Source organism: Anguilla anguilla, chromosome 4, assembly GCF_013347855.1.
Source record: "Anguilla anguilla isolate fAngAng1 chromosome 4, fAngAng1.pri, whole genome shotgun sequence".
Taxonomy (NCBI): Eukaryota; Metazoa; Chordata; class Actinopteri; order Anguilliformes; family Anguillidae; genus Anguilla; species Anguilla anguilla.
The window spans coordinates 42,175,653-42,202,032 of record NC_049204.1 but is presented as its reverse complement, the minus strand read 5'-3'; the positions used below and the strand labels follow the sequence as shown (position 1 = coordinate 42,202,032).

The 26,380-nt window shown below is 40.5% G+C and overlaps 1 protein-coding gene across 5 annotated transcripts in view; it reads left to right on the top strand.

The window, feature by feature from the left end:
- nup58 (nucleoporin 58) overlaps positions 1 to 26,380 on the top strand; it is a 71,384-nt gene that overhangs the window by 20,006 nt on the left and 24,998 nt on the right. For 3 of the 5 annotated variants that reach the window (XM_035413682.1, XM_035413683.1, XM_035413685.1), the window contains exons 2-9: positions 6,684 to 6,829; positions 9,179 to 9,211; positions 14,431 to 14,709; positions 14,803 to 14,956; positions 15,347 to 15,412; positions 15,499 to 15,673; positions 16,225 to 16,304; positions 16,437 to 16,555. In XM_035413682.1, coding sequence (XP_035269573.1) covers positions 6,684 to 6,829; positions 9,179 to 9,211; positions 14,431 to 14,709; positions 14,803 to 14,956; positions 15,347 to 15,412; positions 15,499 to 15,673; positions 16,225 to 16,304; positions 16,437 to 16,555 — 1,052 coding nt within the window. The remainder of the gene's footprint in view (positions 1 to 6,683; positions 6,830 to 9,178; positions 9,212 to 14,430; positions 14,710 to 14,802; positions 14,957 to 15,346; positions 15,413 to 15,498; positions 15,674 to 16,224; positions 16,305 to 16,436; positions 16,556 to 26,380) is intronic. The other 2 variants (XM_035413684.1, XM_035413686.1) reach the window with 2 other exon arrangements.

Sequence of the window (26,380 nt, the reverse complement as noted above, 5' to 3'; positions counted from 1 at the left end):
CTAATTACTGGGAACTCTTTTTGAGCAGCAGGCTGCACAAAGAAATTAACTGTATGAAACACTTTTTTCAAGTGGTAGGCTATGTGTATACATATGATAAATTAACCTCGTTACGCATAGGCTAATAAATTCATGTGCTGAACAAAATGTTGAATTAGTTTTTATTTAAGACTAAGTGGCAACATACAGTGCATGAGGACCAAAAGTCTGACCACACTACCAAGACAGATTGTTTCCATAATTTATAATGGGCTTGTATAATTATGATACTTTGTTTATACTTATTCAAGAATATATTCTTTTTAATAATGTAAGTTTAAAAAGTGTGTTGCTGTGCAACAGACAACAAGCTAAACCCTTAGTTTAGGGTAGGTTTCAGTTGTGAACAGCCCAGATATTTGAATATTTGAGCTTTAGGAACACACATTGAATGGAGTAAACAAGGAGTGACGAAGAATAGAGAAACGCTTAGCTTATGGTGGACGAAACGGATGTCCACATAGCTTCCCATTTCAAGAGTTTGAGCATCTCATACATTGTGGTGGTCAGATTATTTTTTTAGAAAGTTGTATTGATTGTTGGCAGTAATCACAATTAAAATTAAAGCCGCAAGCGGCTTTGGGAGGGGTCCAAGCATTGGCACTATTGCGCCCCCTATGGAGCGATTTTTAAATGGTTTTGTCCTCATGATCGTATACCTTCACCCAACATATCTACTGAACATCATGATGATTGTATAAAATCAATCTGGCCGCTTGCCGTAAAGGCCTTTTCGATGTCGTAACACTTAGATGGGATGTCGTAACACATATATGGCCCGGCGTGTATGTACAGCTGCAGCGCTTCCATGCTGTAACTGAAAAAGGCGTCACACTAGTGTTGTCACGATACCAAAATTTTGACTTTAGCCGCGTTTCCACCAAAAGTACCCAGAACTTTTAGTCCCAGGAACTAATTTTCAAGGAACTAAAAGGTTCCTTCAGCCCATTGTTGTCTGCGTTTCCACCGCGGTCTAAAGTCCCGCGAAGATTAGGCAAATTAGCCCATTGACGTATGAAAAAGCAACGTTGTTGTCGGTCCATCTGTCCTGTCTTCTGTAACCCCATACTACCACCGAAGTAGCCTACATTATTTTCTAATAATCGGGACAGCCCGGAGGGGTTTATTCCACTTGTATACAATGGGTTACCAACAATGGCTATATATGGTTACTTCTGTATTTATTGATTTTTATCGATTTAATCACCTGAAATTGAAATATTCTTCCGGGGCCGTTTGGGCATATTTTACCGTTGTCAAGCAAAACTGTCGTTGGTAGTTGAACTTGGACCATTGTTATGCAACAAATAGGATATAACAGGCCAATAGTCAGATTGTAACTGTTTTATATATCCTCTCAAACACATTCATTATGTTTTTATGCGCACTTTCACATGAACATTCATGTCTTGACATCCGATATAACAGAATGCATTCACATTCCACAAATAACTGGCAACAACAGCAGAAAACATGCACATCTTGTAAACAATTTGCTGTTGAATTGATTGCTTTCTCGTCGTTAATTCCATATAGGCTAATCGCAAAATGACAAGAATAGAACTAAAACTCGGACTTGCGTGAACATTTAAATTAGCAGTGGTACAGCCACCGTTTGCTTTCCTTCAAAGTTACTGCTAGCCGAGCAGCGAAGTGTGCCCTCCAGATGCGAACCATGCACCATAAATTAGTCCATAGTCTTCCTGGTCTTTTTGTGGAATTGAAGTAAAATTACGGCAGTCTGAAAAAGCTAAAGCGAAGATTACTAGAATTAACCTGTTATTTTACCCTGACAAAAAGTGCGGAAGGTGATTTCAAGTTTGCTTTTACTGCATCACCAATGTAAGTTATGCAGAACTACCGCATACCTCACATAACTGTATCAAACGTTTTGAGTCAATTACAATGGGCTAACAGAAAATCCGGAAGAAAATATTCAGCAACCGAATTAAACCGTTTGAATTTTTTGGTACGTAATATGCTGTCCCAGCACGAATGCTTAGCATTTTATAAAACGAATACTAAAGCAAGAAAAGAACAGAAGAGCGCACGTTATAATTCCAAGACGTTGGCAGGCTATAACCAAAAGTAGGCTACTGCGCCGCATAACATACAAGTTTGATTTCAGGTTATTATGAAAATATATCGGTTTGCGGCTGCAGATTTTTTAAAATGGCGGAAAATAAAACACTGCAAGTAGTCGACCAGTCAGAAATTTTCAGCGCTTGCGCCCCACCCCAAAGGTTCCGGTACTTTTGGAAAGTACTACCCCCCGAGCAGGGACTTTTTTTGGGGGTAAAATAAAGTCCCCGGAACTTAATGTAGACCCTAGTTCCTGCGGTCGAAACGCACCGAGTTCCTCAAAAGGTTCCTAGTTCCGGGGTAAAGTTCCTGCGGTGGAAACGCGGCTTTTGATACCGATACCAGGTTTAGTATCACGATACTCGATACTGAAACAATATTGATTCAATACTCGGTACCTAACAATACTGAAAATACCTTCATAGGGTTGACCTCATTTTCAAATTCAGTTTAATAAAAACCTGGTTTATTAACAACCTTTAAGTTGAAGCCTGTTCAACATATTAATAAGCATAGGCCTATAGTGTTACAACACTAAACAACAGAAAAATATATTAAATATATTTCAAAAATTAAACAATTGTAAACTAAATAATCTTTAAACAGGTCTTTCACTTTTAAATAGTTCTAAAAACAGCATATTTTAATAACAATACAGCATCTTCCTATAATAAAATATTTCCAAATTAGAACACCTATTACTACTGAAGTGAGCTGAGTCGAAGCTTACGCTGTATCAACGAGTCAGTGCACAAGCGCAACGTCACCTCACTTGGCAACCTTAGTTGCTACTGCCATCTAGTGAAGATTCTGATAAATTACACCTTTCATCCTCTCAATCAGTAATGTGGAAGACACATTTCCCTGGCTTTTATATTTGACACAAAACTACTAAACCGTTTCTTTTTAAGTACCGAAAAAGTGCTGAAGTTTCGGTATACCGTGCAACACTACGTCAGACACATATTCTTATCCATTGCTTAGCTTAGCAGAGAATGCACATTTCAGAGCGCCTCAGAGACAGATAGAATAATAATACACATTAAAAATAATAGATAGGACAGCTCGATAGTGCAGCTCGCAGCGTAGCCTACCATATTATTTATTCAGACACTGGCATATAAGAAAATTTTCGGTTACGCTGACCGATAAAACGCTATTCCAAAGCAAAATCAGACATGTTATACATCGTTAGAAAGCTTATACTCTCACCTACTGAGTAAATTAATTGTCAATCAAGCCAAATTGTACTAAAAACAGCGACAACGCCGTACGCAACAGGTGTGGTATTATGCACAGCTATTTTTGAAGGTAGCCGACCCAGGCGTCACAAATGCGCATATATTTCACAAACGGATTGTCCAAGACAATATATGACCACTCAGTCGCAAAAGGGACATCTCTACGCGTAAAACCAATGGTAAGATTGTATATTTATTCAATGTTTAGTCCTAGATATTGACTGTAGAATGACATGGTATAATTTAAAAAAACTTTGTTTCTTTTATTTCGTTATTCAGTGAGCAGCGTTTTCACTGCTGTATTGGCATATTTTAGGGCTAATGTCGGGTTTATCTTGTTGCTACGGAATATTACATTGCATTACAGGCATTTGGCAGACGCTCTTATCCAGAGTGATGTACAACAAAGTGTATAACCATAATCAGGAACAAGTGTGTCGAAAACTCTAGAGAGAAGTACAAGTGCAGGGAACAACCGCATAGTTCAACTTGGACCCTGTAGGTTAAACTGATTAACACTAACACAAACAAGAACAGCAACAACGCAGTCTATGCAAAAATACAAGCAATAGTTAAGACGAGTGCATTAGCTAAGTCACCTACGAAACAGCTACCTAGTTACAACCCTAACCTTACAGTCAATTTAGAGATTAAATTGAGAATACAATTTTTCTCAGCATAATGACGGATTTAAAGACTAAACGAACTCACCCAATATTGTCTTCAAATGGATCCATGCCAAAGAAAAGTAATTATTCATCCTCTCAAAAAGCTTTTACTAACAAACTTTTAGTAGAGTAGCATGCACTCTGGCTGGCACTGTCTTCCATTGCTTCGCCGACGTTCAGACCCTCCCCTTACTGATAAAAACTAGGCCCTATGGTGTCGGATTACTTGCGTCGCTATGGATGTCTTCTAGCCGAATGCCGTAAAGAAGTTTACTAGATGTCGTAACACTTTAGATGTGGAGCTACAGGTCTTCCGCACCACAACTCAAAAAAAGTCCAAATGACGGGCAAACAATATGGCAGACATAGGTGGTCCCAATAGCAAAGTTGTAGAGCACATTCAGATGCATCGATGAAGTTTTGTGTTGATCTGACTTATGGTGTGGGAGTTATGGCCTTTTAAAGTATGACCCTTTGTTATAGCGCCACCATCTCGCCGACATAGGTGATTTGTAGTGCCTGAGTAGTGGGGGGCCATAGGAACCCACCTACCAAATTTGGTTGGTCTACAACTTATGGTTGCTGAGCCTCAGACATTTTAGCGGAGAAAACGTCCACGCCCCACCTAAAAAGTCAAAATGGCGGGCAAACAATATGGCGGACATAGGTGGTCCCAATGGCAAAGTTGTAGAGCACGTTCAGATGCATAGGTCGATGAAGTTTTGTGTTGATCTAACTTATGGTGTGGGAGTTATGGCCTTTTATGCGTTACCCTTTGTTATAGCGCCACCATTTGGCTGACATACGGGGGGGGGGGCCATAGGAACCCACCTGCCAAATTTGGTTGCTCTAGGACTTATGGTTGCTGAGCCTCAGACACTTTTAGCGGAGAAAAATAAGAATAATAATAATCCTAACAGATACAATTGGGTTCCACCAGCTTCGCTGCTTAGACCCCTAATTACTCGATTTCAGGGGTTTTATGTTACTGTGTCATGCTAAATCTTGCTAGGGCGCAGCACCACGACTGATTATTACCAGCGGAAATGCAGAAGCCAATATAACCTAATTATTGCCTAATGGCATATACTCATTTCAGTGACTAGGCTAGTAATTAAAGCCGCGTTTCCACCGCAGGAACTATACCCCGGAACTAGGAACCTTTTGAGGAACTCGGTGCGTTTCCACCGCAGGAACTAGGGTCTAAATTTAGTTCTGGGGGCTTTGTTTTACCCCCCAAAACGTTCCTGCTCGGGGGGTAGTACTTTCCGAAAGTACAGGAACCTTTTGGGTGGAGCTTGCAGCGCTGAACATTTCTGATTGGTCGAGTACTCGTAGCATTTGTGTTGTATTTATTTTCCGCCATTACCCGCCATGTTTGAAAATATGCAGCGGCAAACCAATTTATTTTCATAATAACTTCAAATCAAACTTGTATGTTATGCGGCGCAGTAGCCTACTTTTGGTTATAACCTGTCAACGTCTTGGAATTATAACGTGTGCTCTTCTGTTCTTTTCTTGCTTTAGTATTCGTTTTATAAAATGCTAAGCATTCGTGCTGGGACAGCATATTACGTAGGCTACCAAAACATTCAAACGGATTAATTCGGTTGCTGAATATTTTCTTCCGGATTTTCTTTGTTAGCCCGTTGTAATTGACTCAAAACGTTTGATACAGTTATGTGAGGTATGCGGTAGTTCTGCATAATTAACATTGGTGATACAGTACAAGCAAACTGGAAATAACCTTCCGCACTTTTTATCCGGGTAAAATAACAGGTTAATTCTAGTAATCTTCGCTTTAGCTTTTTCAGACTGCCGTAATTTTACTCAATTTTACTGCCATTTTTCAATTCCACGAAAAGACCAGGAAGACTATGGACTCATTTATGGTGCATGGTTCGCATCTGGAGGGCACACTTCGCTGCTCGGCTAGCAGTAACTTCGAAGGAAAGCAAACGGTGGCTGTACCACTACTAATTTACATTTTCACGCAAGTCCGAGTTTTCGTTCTATTCTTGTCATTTTGCGATTAGCCTATATGGAATTGACGACGAGAAAGTAATAAAACAGCAAATTGTTTACAACGTGTGCATGTTTTCTGCTGTTAATGAATGTGTTTGAGAGGATATATGAAAATCAATAAATACAAAAGTAACCATATATAGTCATTGTTGGTAACCCATTGTATATAAGTGGAATAAACCCCTCCGGGCTGTCCCGGTTATTAGAAAATAATGTAGGCTACTTCGGTGGTAGTATGGGGTTACAGAAGAAATCATATGACAGATGGAGCGACGACAACGTCAGTGGGCTAATTTGCCTAATCTTCGCGGTACTTTAGACCCCGGTGGAAACGCAGACAACCATTGGCTGAAGGAACCTTTTAGTTCCTGGTAAAGTAGTTCCTGGGACTGAAAGTTCCGGGTAATTTTGGTGGAATATGGTACACCTTCCGGCTTAATACTGCAAATTGCAAAAGTGACATGTTCATGAAAAACCCATGCCCCCCACCCCACCGACCGATTCATCAACGATCCCTGAGGTTAACTTTCAGCGAGTCTAAACATACAGACAATTTCCCATCTCTAGCTTGCCATGTGTTTCATATAGAAATCAGTGTGTGACTATCTTGGTCTCTCCGTGTTTGTAGTACCCCAGCTGCCAGCTCTGGAGGGTTCACGATGGGAAACCTGGGCACGGCTACCACCACCACAACCACCTCCTCCCTCGGCCTGAGGAGCAGCCTGTTTGCACAGAAACCTGCCAGTGGATTCTCCTTTGGCGCTCCAGCAGCAGGTACCACATCTACACCTACACTGCACCACCACGCCAAACATGTACACCTACACTGCACCACCGTGCCAAACATGTACACCTACACTGCACCACCGTGCCAAACATGTACACCTACACTGCACCACCGTGCCAAACATGTACACCTACACTGCACCACCGTGCCAAACATGTACTCCTACACTGCACCACCGTGCCAAACATGTACTCCTACACTGCACCACCACGCCAAACATGTACACCTACACTGCACCACCACGCCAAACATGTACACCTACACTGCACCACCACGCCAAACATGTACACCTACACTGCACCACCACGCCAAACATGTACACCTACACTGCACCACCACCCCAAACATGTACACCTACACTGCACCACCACCACAAACATCTACACCGCACCACCACCCCAAACATGTACACCTACACTACACCACCACGCCAAACATGTACACCTACACTGCACCACCATGCCAAACATGTACACCTACACTGCACCACCATGCCAAACATGTACTCCTACACTGCACCACCACGCCAAACATGTACACCAACACTGCACCACCACGCCAAACATGTACACCTACACTGCACCACCACCCCAAACATGTACACCAACACTGCACCACCACCCCAAACATGTACACCAACACTGCACCACCACGGCAAACATGTACACCTACACTGCACCACCAAGCCAAACATGTACACCTACACTGCACCACCACCCCAAACATGTACACCTACACTGCACCACCACCCCAAACATGTACACCTACACTGCACCACCACCACAAACATGTACATCTACACTGCATCACTTCCCAAAACATCTACACCGCACCACCACCCAAAACATCTACACCTACACTGCATCACCACCCCAAACATCTACACCTACACTGCACCACCACCCCAAACATGTACACCAACACTGCACCACCACCGCAAACATTTACACCTGCACTGCACCACCACTGCAAACATGTACACCTACACTGCACCACCACCCCAAACATCTACACCTACACTAGGGTCTGTTTGCTAGTGGGTGAAATGAAATCACTGCTACTCAGATCTGTATTTTGTTGCAGAGAATGCAAATATCCATTCTTCACAATGGCCTTAATGCATACATTTTTATTAGGGATGTAGGATACCACTGATAAAAACAAGCCTCTACTAGAATCAGTGCTGATCATGAGATTAAAACAGCGTTGCTATATTTTTTCCAGTATGAATGTATCCTTCTTCGCTAATTGCACAGGTTAATGCATAGCCTAACCCAATCTTCTATGAAGTGCCAAATTTTAGTCACGTAAGGCTCAATAGTTAGTACCGTTTGGCATATCCGCACGTAGATGGTTATCATTGCATTGTCGGGATTGGATAAAATGGTAGCCTACAGATAGACGGCTGTTTCACTCCACTCAAGTCGAGCTGTGATGGTCTTTCGCAGGAAGTTCCGAAAACCTTTGCCCTTTACCTTGCTTACGGAGAACATGTCTTTTAAATCTGTTGTGGTTTCAGCTGGACAGCTGTCACACTGATGAGATCTCACTAGGAAGTTGAGTGCTTATTTGCTGTTATCCCTTGGCCTCAGATGTTTGGTTCTTAGGTCGGTTAACATCATAGATGTCGAAGTGTGGTATGTGAATTTGGCAGTACATATTTTGCATTGAACAGTGTTTTCATTCAGATTTTCAAAATCATTCCACGCAATCATTCTTTATCTTTTCAACTTACAGTAATTAAAGTGAATGAGTTCCCCAAATTCAGAAGCCCCCCCCCCCATATTACTCGTTTAGAGCAGTAGCCTTCTTAACATTTGATGATCTTTTATTTTGAATGGTTTGTGTTTTTTTTTTTTTTTTTTTTAAAGAAAACCAAAAAGATTTTTAAAATTAACATTTGACGTTCATGCTCACGACTGACAATCGACGAATTGACTAAAATGATTCACATCCCTAATTCTTACAGTTAATAACCATGATTGCATCAGCAAGCTTTGATTTGATTTTACAACTAACAATACAAGTCAGCAGTAGTGCAGGCTACTTAAATGAAACATTACTATCTATTTACCATGTTTTATAATTTTGTGCATAATGTGCTGCATTGACTTTTAGCAGAGTGACACAAGCTTGATATACTGCAGGGTATACGCTGAAAATCATAATTATCTCATGAGAAGTTCAACAGTTACATTGATGTCTACAGGACAGCTAAAATATCTTTCCATCCAATGTAAAAGACTATTTCACAACAAGGGAGGTTTAACCTGCATTTGTGTGATCATGGGTGTTGATCTTCAGACTGTCTTATGCACATTTACTTCAAATTACAGGAACTGCTGCACCTGCCACAGGCCTTACTCTTGGTAAGTTGCGTCCGGGTGTCCGTGGGTGTGTCCATGTGTCCGTCCGCCATGTCTGTGTGTGTGTGTGCGCGTGCGTGCATGCATGCATGCACGTGCCATTTGTCTGTGTGTGCATATGTTTGTTGTGTTTTACTGTATGTTCATTCAACCCAGAGGGCAGTTTACAGTGCCCTAATATGGTCAGTCACAAACTCATTGGGCCTCATTCACAAAACATTTTTTGCATTGGACATGATTTTGTGCGTCTCCATGCTGTGAGATGAATGCCACTTGTTCGTAAATGAAATGCTCATGCCTGCTCATGTTGATTTGCATAAGGAAACACCCTAACAATCTCATAAAAGGCATGCCCTTTTCAGGGTGGTGTGCAAACGTCAGCCATTCATTGTTCTCTGCAAACATATCTTCGCCTCATATTATATGATGTTCCTAAATAAAAATCTCCCTGAGGCACAATTTGACTAGTAATCCAAAAGCAACAAATACGCCATTGTTGGATTTTACTACAGTTGAGGCCAAAAGTTTACATACACCTAGGCTAAAGATATTCAAACTCAATTTTTCACAACTCCACACATTTAATGTTACCATACATTTCCTGTGTTAAGTCAATTAGGGTATTTACTTTATTTCCATAAGAGGTTATTTCAAAATAATAGCTGAGAGATTTATTTCAACTTTTATGTACTATATCAGATTTTCAGTGGGTCAAAAGTTTACATACACTTTGTTAGTATTTGGTGGCATTGCCTTTTAATTGCTTAACTTGAATCAAACGCTTGGGGTAGCCATCCACAAGCTTCTCACAATACTTTGCCGGAATTTTTGCCCATTCCTCCTGACAGAACTGGTGTATCTCAGTCAGGTTTGTCGTCCTCCTTGCTCGGGCACGCTTTTTCAGTTCAGTCCACAAATTTTCTATGGGATTCAAGTCAGGACTTTGTGATGGCCACTCCAATACTTTCACTTTGTTGTCTTTAAACCATTTTATTACAACTTTGGCGGTATGTTTAGGATCATTGTCCTGCAGGAAAATCCAGTTGCAACCTAGTTTTAACTTTCTAGCTGATGTCCTGAGGCGTTGCTTCGGTATTTCTAGATAATCCTCCTTCCTCATGATGCCATCTGTTTTCTGAAGTGCAGCAGTCCCTTTTACAGTAAAACATCCCCACAACATGATGCTGCCACCCCCATGCTTCACAGTTTGGATGGCATTCTTCAGATTAAAAGCCTTACCCTTCTTCCTCCGTACATAGTGCTGATCATTATGGCCAAACAGTTCAATTTTTTGTTTCATCTGACCAGAGAACACTCCTCCAAAAGGCTAGGTCTTTGTCCTGTGATCACCTGCAAACTTCATTCTGTCTTTTTTATACCGGTCTTCTTCCTTGCGCAACAGCCTTTCAGGCCATGGCGATGTAGGATTCTCCTAATGGTGGATGTAGATACTTTGGTACCTGATGCCTCAAACTCCTTTACCAGTTTCTTTGTTGTTGTCTTGGGATTCAGTTGAACGTGTCGGACCAAAGTTTGTTCAGCCCTGAGAGTTAATTTGCATCGTTCCTGAACGATGCAATGTGTGGTCTCAAGATTTTTATATTCTAATCCAATTGTTTGTATAGATGCTCGTGGTACCTTCAGTTTTTTGGAAATTGCTCCTAAGGAGGAACCGGACTAGTGGAGGTCCACTATTTTATTTCGGAGGTCTTGGCTGAGTTGCTTTGATTTTCCCATGGTATCAAGGGCAAAAAGGCGGTGGCTCTAAAGGTAGGCCCGTAAGTACAGCCGCAGGTGCCAATTAACTCCTAATTATGGCAATTGGCCAATCAGAAGCTTCTAAATGTCATTACATCAATTTCTGGAATCTTCCAGACTTTTAAAGAGACAGTCAAGTTATGTAAACCTTTGACCCACTGGAATTCTGATATAGTGAATTAAAGCTGAAATAAATCTGTCTCTAATCGATTGTTTTAAAATTACCTCTGATATTAACAAAGTAGATGCCCTAATTGATTTGCCATAAGAAATGTATGGTAACATGAAATGTGCGGCGTTGTGAAGAACTGAGTTTGAATATCTTTAGCCTTGGTGTATGTAAACTAAAATCAAGACTAGCTACTAAAAGTTTTTATACCTGTACTAAGGAAGCAATTGAACGCACCCGACTAAGCAGAACCCTGTGACAACACACACACACACACGTAAAACCATTTAACCCAAACATTATGGTACCCTGAAATGAAGGGTTAAAAGTTCTGTAAGTTCTACATTGTGAAACCAAAATGTATAAAAATACCCTTTAACAAGCTGGGAATCTGCACTTCAACCACATGTTAATTGTTTGATTACAAATCTAAAATTGTGGAGTACAGAGCCTAATCAAGAAGAAAATGTCTTTGTCCCAAAAATTATGGAGGGCACTGTAGATAATTAGATATCATGTCTAGTTAACTAACATTAGTGAACTAAATTCTCCAGGCTATTTAGCTCGGTAACATGCTCAAGCATGTTCTGTGCGTTTTTCATTTCAGTGCTGATGCACACACACACAGTCAATAGTAATTTCTATCCATTATTTTTTTACATAAAATAAATTAAATTGTTCAGTAAATCCAGTAAGTATAAAAATAGTATTAGTACTATATGTTATTACTAAGGCACACTCATTTGTGCAACAAATCAATCTCATTACAGATGTAGGTTATATTAACATGTCTTTATTTTTGTGAAAATAAGAATTTGTGAATCTTCTGCATCACAACCTGGACTGAGAGAGAGAGCTTTTTGGGGCATGTGCCCAGACCTTGGTGTGACTTTTTTGTATTTAAGATAAATAAAAAGGGTCTCATTGAAGACGAGACGTCAGTTATTTCAAGGCTGACAATACCATTTATTTTAACTTTTGTTTAAAAACGCATTATTTTCAACTAAAATAATTCAAATCTTAAATTGCTTCATTTGTTAATTTATTCTTTTACATGTTTGAGTAGATGTATAGGCCTATATTAGGCTTCTTATATTTAAAGAGAAATAAAGAAGTAGCCAGGGCCCCTATCCTGTTGAAGAAGATATGTCAGTTATTTAAAAGCGGACAATGCCGTGAATGTATTTAAACTGCTTCATTTGTTTGTTCATTTTTAATGTTTAAAGCAAAATAAAGAAGTTATAAGAGCTAGGTTAACCAGAAATACCTGTGTACTGTCTCATTATTCCGACACATGATTCCAACAAATCTGCACGCAGGCTAATGCATTGCAATTCAAATCAGCCATCTGGCATCATATGCAGTTGTCTTAACGGATTTATTAATTTTAAATGCTCAAAAAAATGTTTATGTGACTCTGTTGCATTTGACTATGTTAACGTGGTCTAAATCCCCACTGAAATGCATGCCAATGTACTATTTTGCCAGAAAGTCTTATAACCCTTAATATATAAAATGAATCGTCGAATCGTCATATTGAACTGCCAAATCCAATTCAACTAAGAAAATTTTGAGTCAGGCACAGCCCTACTCTCTACTTTTCCTTCTGTTTTCCATGTTCAATGTGATGCACACAGAGACACAAAACAGCAGAGTGAGTAATTTTCTCCTTTTAAACTGGCTGCATAAGTGATTATAAGATTGAAAACACCTGTGATACTAATTAAAACACAATAGTCTGCTTAAAGTATCACTACGAATCAATTATTTCTTATAACTTCTAAAGGGTACCAATAATTTTGTCCAAGCTATTTTAGAATGTCTTTGTAGAATAAGCATGAATTCAGTTATTTTCACAACTTTTTTGTTTTGTTCCACTGCAAACCAAGCATAGACATGCATTGATAATAAAAGATCTTTTAATTTCACTGTTCAGGGCGAATGTTGCATTATTTTAATAAAATCAATGTATTTTAATTTTATTTAGAAGTGTTTTATTTGCAGTTCAGTAAACAATTCATTTATGTTCTAATTATCAATATATAATGGCCATTAATGTTCTTAATGTTCTATATATTCTTTGAAAATAAAATGCATTTTGTTCAACGGGGAAGACAGATTTCGATTTTATTTTTTGCCTGTTGATTTTACAGTAACACATTTTAAAGATGTGCTGTACTCTGAAACCATGATATTTTTGGCCAAGGCTACCGTTATGTCAGAATCTCATACTGGCCCAAGCCTGCTTTCAAGGATGGTGAATAAGAATTTTTGCATTCATTGAACTACTGTACCTTCTGTATGCAGGTCTGATTGTAAAGCTTCAGAGCTGGTTGATGCATTAAAACATGCTCTTTCTAAAGGCCACCTTGTAATGGAGACATTTTCAGTTGTCAGGAAAACTAAATTAACTGTAAAGAAGCCTTGTGTTATATAGACACTCACCGGCCACTTTATTAGGTACACCTTGCTACTGGGTTGTCTTCTGCTGCTGTAGCCCATCTGCTTCAAGGTTCGATGTGTTGTGCGTTCAGAGATGCACTTCTGCGTACCTTGGTTGTAACGAGCGGTTATTTCAGTTACTGTTGCCTTTCTATCAGCTCAAACCAGTCTGGCCATTCTCCTCTGACCTCTGCCATCAACAAGGCATTTTCGCCCAGAGAATTGCCGCTCATTGGATATTTTCTCTTTTTCGGACCATTCTCTGTAAACCCTAGAGATAGTTGTGCGTGAAAATCCCAGTAGATCAGCAGTTTCTGAAATATTCAAACCAGCCCGTCTGGCACCAACAACCATGCCACGTTCAAAGTCACTTAAATCACCTTTCTTCTCCATTCTGATGCTTGGTTTGAACTTCAGCAGATCGTATTGACCATGTCTACATGCCTAAATGCACTGAGTTGCAGCCACGATTGGCTGATTAGATATTTGTGTTAATGAGCAGTTGAACAGGTGTACCTAATAAAGTGAGTGTTTATGTTTTGTTTTGTTTTGTTGTGTTTCATTGTTTCCAGATAGGATGATTTACTGTCAGAACATGCTCTCAGGGGCTTTTTCTCTAAAATAGGTGTGATTGGGCAGGTAGCTTCATTAAACCCAAAATGGTGGTAGGTGGTAAATGCTCACGGATGTCAACAAACCCATTGCGCTTTGTTGAGGATAGAAAATTGTTTGTATTCGGTGATTGGCAGCTCATTGTAGCTTCACCCATTCTGTAGTCTAAAGTAGTTTTTACTGTGCACAATAGTTGACTGTTTATGAATTCAAAGAGGTTCATGTATTGTCTATACATCAGGGGCTCCAGCTGCGACTACCACCGCCAGCAACAGCTTCCTGGGTTTCGGAAAACCAGCTGCTTCAGCTACGCCCTTCTCACTCACCGCCTCCTCTGCTCCCACGGGGCTGACCCTCGGTACCGCTCTCACCTCCATTGCCCCAGCTCCCCAGGCTGGCTCTATCGGCTTCTCGCTCTCCCTGGGGGCCACGCCCGCCACTTCTGCCACCGCCCCCTCTGGGCTCATGCTGGGCTCCACCTCTGGAATGGGCTCCAACCTCTTTAACACAGCTAATGCTAGTGAGGAACTATTACTCATTACACTTACACGTGTGTGTGTGCGTGTGTGTGTGTGTGTGTGTGTTTCTGATGTCTCGCTGCTCTTTGTTGCAGCTTTGGGACAGCCAGCTCTTGGAGGGCTAGGTATGGGATCTTTTATCTCCACTTCCACCTCTACTGCCCCTCCAGCTTCCACCAGTGTGGGTCTTGGTGGTATTGACTTAAGCTCCTCAGAGAAGAATAACAAATCCTCTGGGGCCAGACCAGAGTAAGTACTGCCCATGCCGAGTACCACACGTAGTCCGTACCATGCACACCCACAATGGGCATGCATACACTGTCTGTGCCACACGCACCCATATTCAGAACCCCGCATACCCACAGAATTAGAACCCAACACACCCACAGATTGAGAACACCACACACCCTCAGATTCAGAACCCCACACAGCCACAGAATCAAAACCCCAAGCACCCACAGAATGAGAACCCCAGGTACTCACAGAATCAGAACCCTACACACCCATAGATTCAGAACCCCGCACACCCACAGAACAAGCACTTACACTGAGTGCTCGTTCTGACACTCCATATTTCCCCTCCCTTTTTTTCCTCCTTTCTCTCTCTTTCTGTTTCCCTTCCTGTGTTTCTTCCCTCAGGGACAGCAAGGCTCTGAAGGATGACAATCTCCCAACCCTCATTTGCCAGGATGTTGAAAATTTCCAGTAAGTGTCCAGTGAAACTACAGTATGTGGTCGAGAGGCTGGCTTTGGCTGGTAAGCTGTATGACTGTGTTTTTTGTGGTTTACAGGAAGTTTGTAAAGGAGCAGAAGCAGGTTGAGGAGGAGATCAGCAGGATGTCCTCAAAGGCCATGCTAAAGGTGCAGGATGACATTAAGAGTCTGAAGCAGCTTTTGTCTGTCAGTGCCAGCACCCTGCAGAGAAACAGCCTTGCCATCAACAAACTGAAGATGGAGACTGCTCAGGTACTGAACACTGTTACATACAAACTGATGAGGGCCTTCATAAACTCCTGACCTGTTTGTAACTAGTAGCTCCTTCCTGTTGCTAGCTAAATTGTATGGACCATAGACTGTAAAAAAATATATGGGTAAAGTGGCTTACTAGAGTTTTTAACTTTCACCTGAGCCTGATAAACTTCGACCAAAACCTGACAGTTTGGGTCGCTTCTGGACCGAATTCTGTCATTTTATATTGGGCTTGGGGGTGGGGCTAATAGCTAAATTAATAAGCTGTAGCAGTTGTCAAAGATCTGTGCTGATACACCTTGATGGAGAGCCGGCTGATGTTAGCATTAGGGCTGATCATTTTCATTTTCTGTCTTTTGAGGCTTTCAGCAAATGTGAACATTTCACTTAAAACAGTTTTTGTGATTAATACTTGTTTTTGACCGACTGTTTTTTAACAGGGGCAAAGGCTGTAGTGTTCCTCTTTAGTTTGTATGTGAATGCATCAACAGTTCAAGCTTGTATTGTAGAAATTGTGAAAGTCTGCTTTACTTTCCCTCTCTACCCAGGAGCTGAAAAATGCAGATATTGCCATACGCACACAGAAAACCCCCCCAGGACTCCAGCATGAAAACACTGCACCCTCAGAGTGAGTGACTACCCTGTGGCCTTTCTTTCTTCCCTTCCTCACTTCTCTCTCCTCCTTCTTTGTGCTATTGTTATTTCAGACCTGTTTGTTTGTGCTGTAGTTATTTCAGAGCCCTGTTTGTTTGTGCTGTAGTTATTTCAGAGCCCTGATTGGTCAGTTTGAGGTGCAGCTGCAACAGTATCGCCAGCAAATTGAGGAGCTGGAGAATCACCTGACAACTCAGGGCAATGGCCCCAACATCACACCTCAAGGTACAGCATGACCACATACACACCACCAGCATATCAAAAGTTACATATTGTGTTCTGCGTATGGGTAGTGAACACATAATGGAAACGGCAACATAAAGTTTTTTTCTGTGGGGGGGGGGCAACCTTGAATGACCAGTAGTACCTGTATGTGCCATTGAATAGTTTACCACACTGGCACTACACCGGATTTCCTGTGCATGGCTGTTTTAGATCAGTGAAATGTATTCTTGGATTTTTAGCAATTTCAATTAAGCAGCTGTTCTGTGTGGATATATAAGGGGAGTATGTGTTGCTTCCCGGACACATGTGTAGGTTGCACAGTGCCAGATCTTAGTAAAGAAAACATGCATAGCAAGCACATGCGGCCTCTTTGTGTCTTCTTTATGAATGCTTAACACAACTGCAGCAACAACCACTGCACATGGATTTTTGTTTAGGGCATCTTAACCCATCATATCCAGCCTTCCAACATAATATTTAGGGGTCCAAGCAGCGAAGCTGGTGGAACCCTATTGTATCTGTTCGGATTATTATTATTATTATTATTATTATTATTATTATTCTTATTTTTCTCCGCTAAAAGTGTCTGAGGCTCAGCAACCATAAGTCCTAAAGTGACCGAATTTGGCAGGTTGGTTCCTATGGCCCTCCACTACTCAGGCACTAAAAATCACCTATGTCGGCCAGATGGTGGCGCTATAACAAAGGGTTTTGCGTAAAAGGCCATAACTCCTACACCATAAGTCCGATCAACTCAGAACTTCATTGACATATGCATCTGAACGTGCTGTACAACTTTGTCATTGGGACTACCTATGTCCGCCATATTATTTGACCGCCATTTGGCCGTTTTTATTAGGTGGGGTGCGGAAGAGCTGTGGCTCCAAATCTAAACGGTTACGACATCTAGTAAACTTCTTTACGGCAAGCGACATCCATGGCGACGCAAGTAATCCGACACCGTAGGGTCTAGTTTTTATCAGTGAGGGGACGGTCTGACTGTCGGGGAAGCAATAGAAGACAGTGCCAGCCAGAGTGCATGCTAGGCTACCAGGGCTACCAAATAAAAGCTTTTTGAGAGGATTAATAATTACTTTTCTTGAGCCTGCATCCATTTCAAGACAGTATCGGGTGAGTTCGTTTAGTCTTTGAATCTGTCATTATGCCGAGAAATAGCTAAACCATTTTATTGATAGGTTCTGAGTTTCTGTGCAAACGCGCGAAAACACGCTGATATAATGAAACAATGACGGTAGCCCTATACATATATAGTCCGCTTCGTTCCATTGCTTCCATAACATAACGACCTACAGCTGCAGTTTCTCGCTGCAATTACTAATATTGAATATGAACAAAAGACGCAATTTATGCTGTAGTCTGCCAATGTCTAAATAAATAATACGGTCCATTTGAAGACAATATCGGGTGAGTTCGTTTAGTCTTTAAATCCGTCATTATGCTGAGAGAAATCGTATTCTCGATTTAATCTCTAAATTGACTGTAAGCTTAGGGTTGTATCTAGGTAGTTGTTTTGTAGGTGACTTAGTCTTAACTATTGCTTGTATTTTTGCATAGACTGCGTTGTTGCTGTTCTTGTTTGTGATCGTGTTAATCAGTTTAACCTACAGGGTCCAAGTTGAACTATGCGGTTGTTCCCTGCACTTAGAACGGTACTTCTCTCTAGGGTTTTCGACACACTTGTTCCTGATTATGATTATACACTTTGTTGTACGTCGCTCTGGATAAGGGCGTCTGCCAAATGCCTGTAATGTCATGTAATATTCCGTAGCAACAAGATAAACCCGACATTAGCCCTAAAATATGCCAATACAGCAGTGAAAACGCTGCTCACTGAATAACGAAATAAACGAGACAAAGTTTTTTAAAATTATGCCATGTCATTCTACATTCAATATCTGGGACTAAACATTGAATAAATATACGATCTTACCACTGGTTTTACGCGTAGAGATGTCCCTTTTGCGAATGAGTGGTCATATATTGTCTTGGACAATCCGTTTGTGAAATATAGGCTACGCGCTTTTGTGACGCCTGGGCTATCTTCAAAAATAGCTGTGCATAATACCACACCTGTTGCTTACGGCGTTGTCGCCCTTTTTAGTGCAATTTGGCTTGATTGACAATTAATTTATTAGGTTTTTTTAGTAGGTGAGAGTATAAGCTTTCTAACGATGTATAACATGTCTGATTTCGCTTTTGGAATAGCGTTTTATATGTCAGCGTAACCTAAAAAATTTTTATATGCCAGTGTCTACATGAATAAAACGGTAGGCTGCTCTGCGCGTAGGTCCCGACTTGATATCTCGTCTTTTGTTTCGTTTTTTCTCAATGTCGTATTTATTCTTGAAATGTGTATTCATGTGTTATTATTCTATCTGTCTCTGAGGCGCTCTGAAATGTGCATTCTCTGCTAAGCTGAGCCATGGATTTGCATAGGTTTGTGTCTGATGTAGTGTTGCACAGTACGCCGACACTTCAGCATTTTTTCAGTACTTCAAAAAAAAAAAAAAAGAAACGGTTTGGTATTAGAATTTCCCGACGTTCGGTAGTTTTGCGTCAAATGTAAAAGCCAGGGAAAATTGTCTCCCGCATTACTGATTGAGAAGATGAAAAGTGTAATTTGTCAGAATCTTCGCTAGAAGGCAGTAGCAACTAAGGTTGCCAAGTGAGGTGACTTGCGCTTGTGCACTCAGCTCCTTGATACAGGGCAAGCTTTGACTCAGTTCACTTCAGTAGCAATAGGTGTTCCAATTTGGAAATACTTTATTATAGATAGATGCTGTATTGTTATTAAAATATGCTGTTTTTAAATCTATTTAAAGGTGAAAGACCTGTTTTAAAGATTATTTAGTTTACAACTGTTTAATTTTTGAAATATATTTAACATATTTCTCTATTGTTCAGTGTTGTAACACTATAGGCCTATGCATATTAAATATGTTGAAGAGGCTTCAACTTAAAGGTTGTTAATGAACCAGGTTGTTAATAAACCATGAATTCGAAAATGAGGTCAACCCTTGTGGACATTACGTTTCTCATCTATTAAGGTAATTTCAGTATCGTTAGGTACCGAGTATTGAATCTGTATCGTTTCAGTATCAATTATCGTGATACTAAACCTGGTATTGGTATCAAAGTCAAAATTTTGGTATCGTGACAACACTAGTGTGACACCTTTTTTAGTTGCGGCATGGAACCGCTGCAACTGTACATACACGCCGGGCCATATATGTGTTACGACATCCCATCTAAGTGTTACAACATCTCATCTAAGTGTTACGACATAGTAAAGGCCTTTACGGGAAGCGACCAGGACACATCCATGGCGACGCAACTAAGTCATTCGACAGCGTCTCTTAGCACAAAATTGGCCATAAGTCATCCATTTTCTATACAATCATCATGATGTTCAGTAGATATATTGGGTGAAGGTATATGATCATGGGGACAAAGCCATTTTAAAATCGCTCAATAGGGGGTGCGATGGTGCCAATGCTTGAACCCCTCCCAACGCCGCTTGCGGCTTTAATTCCAGTTACCATTGGTGTGTGAGGTGGGCGCATATACAGTTGCAAGAATTACCTGAATTTTTGCATTAACCTCTTAGCACAAAGCCCCTAGTGGTCGGCACCCCGGCGTGCCGAGATTACTGAACTCAGACATTCAGTGCTACTGCAACCAAAGTATGAGTTAAAAACAGAAACGCTTTGTTTTAGTTTCATTAGTTGACAATACATGACAACTATGCCGAATACGGAGTTTCGCAGCGCCACTTGTCGCTCTGGTCGTTCATTTAACACGCACCCACTCCCTGCTGTCTCATCTGCAACTACACCCCCCCACCCATGACATAATGGACAATATTGTCTATCTGGGCATTCATAAAAATATTCTTTCACCACTCAAAAATTTGTATTCCGTCGTAGCAACAAGATAAAGCCAACACTAGCCAAAGGTGTGCCAGTACTGCTGTGAAAAACGCTGCTCACTGAATAACAAAATAAAAATGATACCATGACTGTAGGATGACATGGTATCTTTTTAATTTCGTTATTCAGTGAGCAGCGTTTTTCACAGCAGTACTGGCACACCTTTGGCTATTGTTGGCTTTATCACAACCTTAGAGATGTCCCTTTTGAGACTGAGTGGTCATATATTGTCTTGGACAATCCGTTTGTGAAATATATGCGCATGTGTGATGCCTGGGTACCTTCCTAAATAGCTGTGCGTAATACCACATGTGTCGTTTACGGCGTTGTCACCCTTTTTAATACAGTGTGGCTTGATTGACAATTCATTTATTCTGTATGTGAAAGTATAAGCTTTCTAACGATGTATAACATGTCTAAATTTGCTTTTGGAATAGCATTTTATAGGTCAGCGTAACCGAAAATCTTCTTATCATCGCATTCACTCTGTGGTAGCAGTAAAAGACGCTGCACCTAACGAAACGTTGTCAACGATTTTTCGTAATTTCTTGAAAAATACTATTATTATTGAGGACTTCTGGGCATAGCTAAGCCATATGTTTGCTGATAGACCTATCTGACATCGTTTGCTGGAGTAAAACAGAAGCGGATTGAACTGTATCGTTGATTTACTGTCTCTGTCTCTATCTACGGAACACAGATAAAATTTCATCATTGCTATGTAAGTACTGCTAAAATATTTTGGTTATACACATTATTTTTGAAATTGAGTGTCTTTAAATACGTTAGTGGTATTATATAATGTGGATATTTCACACTGTAATGTAACCGTTAGTTAGTAGTGTAATAGTTTTTGTGATGCATGCAACAGTGATGACAAGAGTGTTGGAACATTGCCAAAATGTGGTGGACAGTTGAAAATTGTTTTCATATCGTCCCATCCCCATACAAGAAAACATACGAGAGTACAGAGTATAGAAATACATTCAAGAGTTAATTATTACACATTTAGGCACTGTACAGCAGGGTGTGACAATATTTTTGCATTATTTTTAAATCTGGTATCAATGTTTCATCTTGAACCTTCATTTATATGCTTTACTATGGACAAAAAGCATTATATTCCTTTTTGGAGATATTTTGGATATGTTTCTGGACCCCTAGCTGTTTTAGACCACTGTACTGACAGAAAGCTTGTAATTACCACTTGGAAATGATGCAACAGTGAGTTTCTTGAGTATTGTTGTGAAATACTTGAATACTTGTGATTTACAGCAGTGCATAATTTAGACATTTTAGGTAGCTTTGGAGATGCTGGGTACACTGCTTAAGCTTTACTCAGCTTTTATCTTTCATACCAGGAATCAAATTGGTTGCTCTTCTTTGAACCTTTTCCAGAGCTTCTATATCTTTCTTGTAGTACAGTCCCAAAAACTGCACACAATACTCCAAGTTTGGTCTAACAAATGTATTGTGTAAGATAAGTATAACTTCCTTGGATTTATGTTCAATACTTCTGGCTATATATCATAGCATCCTGTTGGCCTTTTTTACTGCTACAGCACAGTGCCTTGAACCTGAAAGTATTTGATCAACCATTACTCCAAGATAGTTTTCAAATTGAGCACCCTCCAATTTTGTTTCTCCCATCAAGTAATCCTGCTTAATGTTTTCATTTCCCACATGCAGAACTACATTTGGCTGTATTGAATTTCATTTGCCAGGTTTCCGCCCACTTCTGAATTTTGTTTAAATCTGCTTGAGTTACTTTAGTATATTTAAAACTATTAGCTGGGCCTCCCAGTTTTGTATCATCTGCAAAACTGACTATATACTTTGTGCGTCCCTGTCAAGGTCATTGATATAAATGAGGAAAAGCAGTGGTCCCAGCACCGATCCTTGTGGGACTTCACTTTTCACAGTTCCCTTGCTTAGATAATATCCCTCCTTCTACTTCTCTTTGTGTTCTACCCTGTGTCCTGTTCTGAATCCACTGCGAAATACTTCCTATAATTCCTACTGTCTTTGTTTTACTAACAAGTCTCATGTGGGACCTTATCAAATGCTTTTTGGAAATTTAAGTATATCATATCGTAAGTTGCACACAGCCAATATTACTTAAATTTGCTTGCATCTTGTTAAAATTGGCTTATCTAGAATTAAAAATTCTGGCCATTACATAGAGACCTACACCCCCACCTCTCTTTCTGGACCTATCCTTACTAATTAGTTTGTACCCCTCTACATTATATCCATCCCCATCCTTCTCCCCAAGCCATGTCTCTGTAATCCTAACTATGTTATAGCCTCCACTATCCATAGCAGCCTCAAGTTCCAAAAATGTGACCAAATACATTTCAGAATAGTACTTGTACACATCCTCTCCTGTTCCCTCACCCCTTGCCATCCCAAGCCACCCTTACTACCATTTTGCCTAAAAAAGATTTAATTGGTGTTCACAATATTCTTAGAACTTGACAGCTTCCATCCGGACAGTCTGCACCTCCCTACCCTTTTTACTCTGACCTCCCTGCCCCCCAAGTCCCTAGTTTAAATAATCTTGTGCTACCCTAAGCATACGCTGGCCCAGTGCAGCAGTAGCCCTCCAGTTCAGGTGCAGCCCATGACGCTTATACCGGTCACCACTGTTCTAGAAGGAGTTCCAGTGCCCCATAAACCTGAAGCCTTCTTTCCTACAGGTTTGTAACCATGTGTTAAGCCTCCAAATGAAACTTTGCTTCCCTCTGCTTGCATGTGGTAACTGTAGTATTCCAGAAAAAAACTACTGTGAAGGTTCTGCTCCTAATCTTTTCTGCTAGCTCCACAAATTTGTCCTGCAGGACCTCAAACCGGCCCTTACCTATTTCATTGGTTCCTACGTGAACCATGACCACTCAGTCTTTTCCCACTCTAGCCAGAAGCTTGTCTGCACGCTCCCACTCTCAGGGTCAAGGGCAAGATCCAATTCCTGCAAGGGTTGGAAATCTCCTACCTGGGTACCAGGCAGGCAACACCATACGGGATTATTTTTTTGCAAACCGACTATGTTGTCTACCCCGCTAGTAATAGAGCCCCCCGCTATCACCTACTCCCTCTTTTAGGTTCATATGTGGGGCCAGTTTTTCAAAACTACTCTGACAGGTTAACAGTAATCAAATTGGATTAAATCTGAAAATTGGGTTTTCCCAAACTGCTAAATGAAGTTCTGATCCCCCAGAGGCAATGCTCATAGGCCATATCTTCATGATACTAAACAAACCTTGCCTGTTAATTTCAGGATGTTTCTTCATGATACAGAATGGTTTCATTTTAGCAGGAGACATGTACCAGGACTGGCATTTATTCCAATGTAATTAAGAATTCCACTAACTATTGTTCTGTGTTACCTTCATTGCAGTTACGCAGTAATAACCTCCTGTTACCAAATTAGTTACAATTTAACTATGTAGGTAAAGCTGCTAACTAAATGTAAAGTTTTACTGGGGAATATTGTTTGGATTGATTTCCCCATTCAAGGAGACATTGATTTTTGTCTTTAACCCCTTCACACATGTCCCCTAGTGGCCGGGATGCAAACTGAGACATGCAGTGCATCTGCAACCAAACTATGAGTGTAAACAACAAGCTCTGTGTCCTAGCTTTATTAGTAGATGATACTTGGAAACTACGCCAAATACAGAGTTTATAAATGCTACCATTGTCGTGTACGTCATCACTTGAACAAGCACCCCCTCCCTGCAGTCTCATCTGCAACTGTAGCCCCCAAGTATGACACACTGGACAGTAGAGTTTATCTGGGAGTTCATAAAAACATTTGTATTTTGTTATAGCAAGATAAAGCCAACAGTAGACTGAAGGTATGTCAATACAACGGTGAAAAGCACTGCCCCGCTGAATAGCAAAATAAATAAAAGCAGTTCTTCTGTAATTATACCATGCCATTCTACTATCAGTATCCACAACTAATTATGGAATGTACAATATTACCATTCATTTTACATGTAGGGATGTCCCTTTTAAGATTCAGAAGTCATTGTCTTGAACAATCAGTTTAAAAAATAAACACATCTAAAAACAACCCACTTGCTTGTTATGCCATTGTAGCTCTTTTCAGTTAATTCTGGTCTGATTGATAAAGCTTTCCGGTGGTATGTCTGGAACTGGTTCCCTTGTATGTATTGATGATGTGACTGCTGACAAAAGCAGCAGGATGAGTTCTGAAGTGTATAGGGCTATATTATCTGCTCAGACTCAGCCAAATGCTTCAAAACTTATTGGACGGCGCTTCACAGTGCAGATGGACAGTGACCTGAAGCATACTGTGAAAGCAACCCAAGACTTTTTTAAGGCAAAGAAGTGGAATGTAGTAGTCAATCATAGTCAATCATAATCTTACGCAATAATATACTAGCACTCATTGAGGCATAATTGTTTTTTTTTGTAGAATTTGACTGATTTTGCCACATCTGCGTGGCGAGACAAAATTCTCGCCATGCTGGCATGAATTTTGTGGAGTGGGACAGAAGAGGAGGAGAAAGCATGATGTCTAGCGAGGATACATACAAACGTGGCGAAGATGTACAGTACTTGGACAGTGACACAATTTTCATCATTTTGGCTCTGTACGCCACCACAATGGATTTGAAATGAAACAATCAAGATGTGATTTAAGTGTAGACTTTCAGCTTTAATTTAAGGGTTTTGTCAAAAATATTGTATGAGCAATGTAGGAATTGCAACCATTTTTATACATAGCCCCCACCCCCCCACCCCAATTTTAGGGGCTCAAAAGTAATTGGACAAACTAATATAATCATAAATTAAATCGTCATTTTTAATACTTGGTTGCAAATCCTTTGCAGTCAATGACTGCCTGAAGTCTTGAACCCATACTCATCACCAGATGCTGGGTTTCTTCCCTGGTGATGCTCTACCAGGCCTCTACTGCAGCTGTCTTCAGTTCCTGCTTGTTCTTGGGGCGTTTTGCCTTCGGCAAGTGAAATGCATGGTCAGGTGATTGACTTGGCCATTGCAGAACATTCCACTTCTTTGCCTTAAAAAAGTCTTGGGTTACTTTCACAGTATGCTTCAGGTCACTGTCCATCTGCACTGTGAAGCGCCGTCCAATAAGTTTTGAAGCATTTCTGAGTCTGAGCAGATAATATAGCCCTATACACTTCAGAATTCATCCAGCTGCTTTTGTCAGCAGTCACATCATCAATACATACAAGGGAACCAGTTCCAGTGGCAGCCATACATCCCCACGCCATAACACTACCTCCACAATGCTTCACACATGAGGTGGTATGCTTTGGATAATGAGCACTTCCTTCCCTTTTCCATACTCTTCTCTTCCCATCATTCTGGTACAAGTTGACCTTTGTCTCATCTGTCCATAGGATGTTGTTCCAGAACTGTACAGGCTTTGTAGATGTTTTTTTGGCAAATTTGAATCTGGTCTTCCTGTTTTTGAGGCTTACCAACGGTTTACATCCCAGGGGTTAAATTGGGATTTGGGAGGTGGGTGGACCCTGAGATCCGGTGGGAGGTGGGTGAAATAAGGTACAAACCAAAGAATGTCTCAACTCAAAATAGTTGTATCTTTAATGTGTTGTGCACATAATTGTAATTAAGGAAAACAGTGTTTTAACCTCTTAAGGCACAAGCCAAATTTTGCCAATCCTTGCCCATTTAGGGGGTACCCTATTTAAAGCTTTATAACTCCAGACGTGAACACCACAGAGACTTGAAAAATGGCTTAAATGAAGCAAGACATTTGTACAATTTACAATACTAACACAGATTAGTTTATATTCATAATTTTGGAAGAAATAAAGTGCCACAGATGCAATTGTTTTGACAAAAAATCCAAAAT